Source organism: Leptodactylus fuscus, chromosome 3 (genome assembly GCF_031893055.1).
Source record: "Leptodactylus fuscus isolate aLepFus1 chromosome 3, aLepFus1.hap2, whole genome shotgun sequence".
Taxonomy (NCBI): domain Eukaryota; kingdom Metazoa; phylum Chordata; class Amphibia; order Anura; family Leptodactylidae; genus Leptodactylus; species Leptodactylus fuscus.
Window position 1 is genome coordinate 147,755,396 of NC_134267.1, and position 5,269 is coordinate 147,760,664.

Below are 5,269 nucleotides of genomic sequence, written 5' to 3' on the forward strand. Positions count from 1 at the left end.
GCGGGCACACAATGTAACATTTCAATTCATAGAGGTATAATCAGTTATTCTTATTTGACCACCTATCTTCAGTGATAGATGGTTTCTTCTTCTACAAACCCTAATTGGCCTAGTGAGCCAGTCGACTGCTTTTTTGATGACCAATACTACATTTAGTCACATATATAGGTTTGAGCTAAAATATTACACAAGCATAATGACAAAAGCGATGTGTCTGAAAAAAAAGTTACTTTTTTTTCTAATTTCATACAAGCCTTTTCCCTAAAGCAATGTTCTAATTTGTAAAGGGTCAAAGCTTCAAACCTATCGTATTGTGCAGGAGTATTCTCGTTTTTGTTTTGTTTTTATTGATGACAAGGGGATTAAATGACTCCATGTCATTCTTACCCTTCCTGTAAATAAATAAACTGAGGGCCATGCATGCGTCGATATCTGTATCCATGATGCCCTTAGTTTGTATATGTAGCCTGGTTTATGAAGTAGACGCATGATATCAAATGAATGGACTTGATGAAATGATGAATGATGTAAATCCACTTGAAGGGAGAATTCCTCTCGGGACTGTTCTACGAAATTATGATACAGTCCGAAAAAAAGGGGGGTGTAATGATATCCTCCCAGTTGGTTTGGTCTGTAATACAATGGGGTGCATAATTACACGTGAAAAGGACGCCGGGATACTCTCATTAAAAGAGATGGAATCACTAATGTAAATTATAAGGCCAAGTATGATTAAGAAATATTGAACTGACCAGCCATGAACCTGTGAGATCCCTTAGATAACATGGAGTGTACTCACTAACAAGGTGTATTATAAGAACAGGATGTATTTTGTTTCTTCCATGTGAATAGGGGGACCGCAGGAGTATAAGGATGTATATGTAGGGCTGTTTCACTTTCTTTTTGGCCTATTGTAATAACGGGAGTAAAGGAAGAAGACCCCTGGAAGTTAGGTATACATTGTATCCATAATTATGTCAGTTAAGTACATAAACAGGGGAGGGAGGGGAACTGGATCAATGTCCATAAAGCATCCTTGAATGAATATATATGAGACGTGTCCTCATGAAAGTATCGATAGGACCCACACTTATCATGGTGTAGGGCTTGCGTAAACCCATAGGAACACTTCCCTTTGCTGTACGCTGATGAGCATGGGTGATTTCCAATACTTACCTAATACGTCCGAGCGCTTAACATCCTATTGTAGATGGTTGGGGAAGCAGCCTGGCCCTGCACTAAGTTCTCGCGCATGCGTGAGATCGTGCACTTGGCCCGGCAATGGAATGAGAATGCCCAGGAGAGAGGCAGGTACTCTCCGCGTGTATGGATTGGTCCGTGGAGACCCTGGGCAGAGCTGGCAAAGGGCAGAGACTCGGGCGTGTAGAAGATATAACGCCGGAGGCATGGAGTGAGCAACGTCGATCCTTCTAAGTAGCGGGACCAACCTCCGTAGTCCCGTGAACTGCGGTTTTTACCGCACTACTTCATGACTGTATAGGGACAATATCCTCCTGATGAGCCTAACCAGTGAAACACGTTGAGGAATGGATAGGAGTAGCACAGCAAAAACATGGGACTAAACTAGTGAGGGCATACAATTTCAGCAGCACCAGCCTCTTAGGATTGACGGAACTGGGGTGAACAGCTGAGCAGTCCTAATGTGCCTGTATCACAGTTAGCATACATGAATATCCTCTGCATTTAGTTGCTTTTTGTTTTAAATTATGTAAATTATTGGGTGGTTGCTACATTAATATTGGAGGGCTGGAAGAGTTTACAGGGGAGTACACTACATAGGAGGAGGGTGGTGGCTGCACCTGAGTAATACCGGCTTTCTCCAATACACATTATCCCTTGTATATCCCACCTTAATGTATATACTTGAACCTTCTAAGGATCCACGATTTTAAATATCTCCAATAAAGGTTATATTTTATTTAGTAAGTAAGGACAGTCAGTGTGTTGTCTTTATTTTAGGTTTAGTAGTTAAATAGTTGTGTATAAGAATTTATGTGTTGGGTCTTGTGCCACGATGTGAAGAGACAGGAATAAATGCCAATGGTATAAGAATGTTATACAATTTTCTAATAGTATAATTTCCTACTCTGCAAGCAAAAAGCAAATACATGGAATACTCCTTTAACTGTGGCGAAGAGAGAGCATAACATTACAGGTAATGAAGGCTCGTCAGCTCCACCCCACAAGACATTTATTTAAGTTTCATTTCTCTGATGTTTGTAGAGACTCTGAGGTTGCATCAGTACACAGACATACACTTGAGCGACAACTGCAAATGGAGGAATCTACATGGAAAAATATCTTTGAGAATGAGCTCGAGGATCAAGGAATTAACCATGTGTGGAGCTTATGTGTGGATGAACACCTTAAGGCACAGCAGGGCTACCTGCAGTATACACAGTGCACCTTTGCAAGGTACAGTAACAGAAATTGTTATGAATAGCAAAGGACGGGTTTGGGGAAATTTTCCTATGTTTTCTCTTTTGGGATGTTTCCAACACTGAAGTGTTTGACAAAGGAATTGGAAGCTTTAGTGGATTTCAGTTTCATCCTGTGTGTTTCCCTTTCTCCTACATATTGCAAATGATTTGGTATAATCTGTACTAACCATTTTAGGGTGTGTTCACACAGAGGAATCTGCCACGGTTTTGGGAGCAGATTTCTGTGGCAGATTCCGCCCCAAAACATCTGCCTTATTTTCAATGGAAGGTAGAGATCGTAACAGGACACAGAAAGAATCAGCCGCTCAGGAATCCCTGCCGATTAGGCCCATTCATCCAGTCCTATGTCAGCAGAGGAAAGCTGTGACAGAATGGCAATGCAGATGTATCACCGTTCTGTCACAGCAGTACCACGGCCAAAGCAGTGGGAATAAGAATTTCTCTTCATTTTCCTCCTTGTGAACCTAGTACAATTGTGCTGATGTAGCAGAGCTGAATGTGTCACTTGACGCCACTGCTTAATATATGGTTTTGGCCCACCAGAGGATTCTCCAGTGTGCCCTGGCATTGCTTGCTGCAATCTATGAGCTAATACTGAAGCCCACGTTCAGTTGTTAGATGTGTACTACACATCTTCACTCACTGCTCTCCAGGTTATAGGATAACCCCGGAGAGCAGTTCTGAAATGAAGCCAAGCACTGGCTGGTTAAGCTTCAGTTAATCATTGCTCAGATTGTTTATTGTCATTCCTGGGGCTCAACAGAACAGAAGTTATTGCTGCAAGTGGTGCTGGGCTGTGCCATGGAGGAAGAACTGGAGACGAAAGACAGCCCAGTGAATGGAGGACGGATCTACTCTAATGATTAGTATCAAATAGACTCCCCTCTACCACAACCCATGCATTTACTGAGGAACTACCATTGTCAGTAAGTGTATGAGACATCTAGGTCCCTTATATATACTAATGCCCACCACCCCCACCACTCATAATAAAGGTACAATTCCCTCCTCCCCCCCACCCATAAATATACTAAAAGCCCTCTCTTTCTTATTCATAAATATACTCCATTTTCCCTATAAGCTTTGTTTTTGGGGAATAACTCTTTTATAGAGAACCTCAAGAACACCATATGGCAGTAGAATGAAGTTGATACTGTAGTACAGGGAACTAAGCGTGTTGCTATACAGAAGCCTGCCAAGTATATGAGGCCTAAGGCTTTGTATACAGAGGTGTGGTGCAACTCTTTTGTATATAATCTACATTAAAAACAACTGTTACGAAGTTAAAGGGAGCCTTCTGCTCCATGATTTAAAGGTCTACCCCAGTGCACTGACTGCTATATACGCCTAGGACTTCAAAGTCCTATTTTTCTCCGAATCTAAAAAAGTAATATACATAAATTATGTTTGACACTGTAATGTGCTCTGCAATATGATTGTGATAGTTGACTATGCATGAAGGAGGTGGCAGACTTCTAATAAAAATTGTATTCATACAAAGTAATGTATTCTTAGTATAAGCATACAGATATAACCATGCACAAGGTTGTCCTACTGCTCTATGCATGAGATGTACACATAGTTGTAAGGACAGAGTCAGGTGGCTTCCCTGATCTTACAGGGTGGGATTTGAAGCAGTTCTCAGTATTTGTATGGAACCATGTGTATCCAGTAATAACTTAATGGTTATTGTTAGTTTTGTAGTATTTTATAGCATTGTTTATAAGTTTAGTTATTTCTCGTTTTAGGTTCCATTGCTCACATTGTTCTCGATGGTGGAACTCTGCACAGGTACATATCCTGTTCTTGATAAAGTCGGACAGAAGATCCAGAGGTGGAGCTGTGAAAATGAGGATCTTTAAGCAAGAATGTAGACGGTGCAATGTTTCTATTTTACAAAAGCCTGAAATAACCCATGAGAACATGAAGCGAGTCATCAGCAATCTGGTCAGCAAAATCCAAAGCATGACCTATGGACAGAACAATAAAAATCCACCATTAAATCCTATTATTTACAGTAATGATGTGGAGGGACCTCATGAAAAGAAGCATTGTGAGGCCTGTAAGTTAAAGGTGTGTCCATGGAATATCGAGCATGGTGAAAAAATAATGGTTGCTAATCCTCAGCCAGCAAAACTCCATCCATGGGCAAGTTCTGGAGTTCAACAACAAGATAAAAGGAGCTCTTTTGCAACATACACTAGTATACCTTCCAGTCCATCTAGAGCAGTTCATGAGTTACCACATGATACAGTTGTAACATTTGTCATTATTATTTTCATAATTTTTTTTCTGCTGCTTATTAGTAACACAAAACAATAGCAAAGAAATGTCATTTACATTACTATGGACTTTTTGACTTTGTAATGTAATAATATAAATGTGTTTCTTTGTGATAGTTAAAAAAAAGAACAGAGACACCGAGCAGACCTTGTAGTGTAGCAAATTATATGTCTTAAAGCAAGCTGTCACAAGATATACGTCATTGACCAGATGTGATAGGTTAGGTTAGTTGTTTTAGTTAGGTTTACTAGATCTAGTTATGTTGACATCTACTTACATCCGTCCATCTAGATTGTGTATATATGTACCTGTGTATATGTGCCTGTGTATGTATGTCTGTCTGTGTGCAACTGTGTATATATCTCTGTATGGTTGTACTCTCTGGGGTGTCCAACTACTTTTAAAAGTTTCCTATGAGCTACAAATAGTGGGAATTTAAAGTTTATTCATCTCTCCCAGGTCCTCAGTTTCCAGGGATGGCTGCTCTTTCAGCAGCGACATCCCATTTGTATCAGGTGTCTTCT

The 5,269-nt window shown here is 40.4% G+C and overlaps 1 protein-coding gene across 1 annotated transcript; it reads left to right on the forward strand.

Moving 5' to 3' along the window:
- Positions 1-2,278: 2,278 nt before the first annotated feature.
- Positions 2,279-4,784, forward strand: LOC142198516 (receptor-transporting protein 3-like). The gene is made up of 2 exons (XM_075269549.1): positions 2,279-2,436; positions 4,211-4,784. The coding sequence occupies exons 1-2, from the start codon at positions 2,297-2,299 to the stop codon at positions 4,782-4,784; spliced, it is 714 nt and encodes a 237-aa protein (XP_075125650.1). The 5' UTR covers positions 2,279-2,296.
- The last annotated feature ends 485 nt before the right edge of the window (positions 4,785-5,269 follow it).

Bases quoted from the DNA above. Each gene is read 5' to 3' on its own strand.
- LOC142198516 (XM_075269549.1), top strand. From the start codon at position 2,297: ATGGAGGAATCTACATGGAAAAATATCTTTGAGAATGAGCTCGAGGAT. The intron at 2,437-4,210 runs GTACAGTAACAG...TTCTCGTTTTAG, and splicing joins ACACAGTGCACCTTTGCAAG to GTTCCATTGCTCACATTGTT.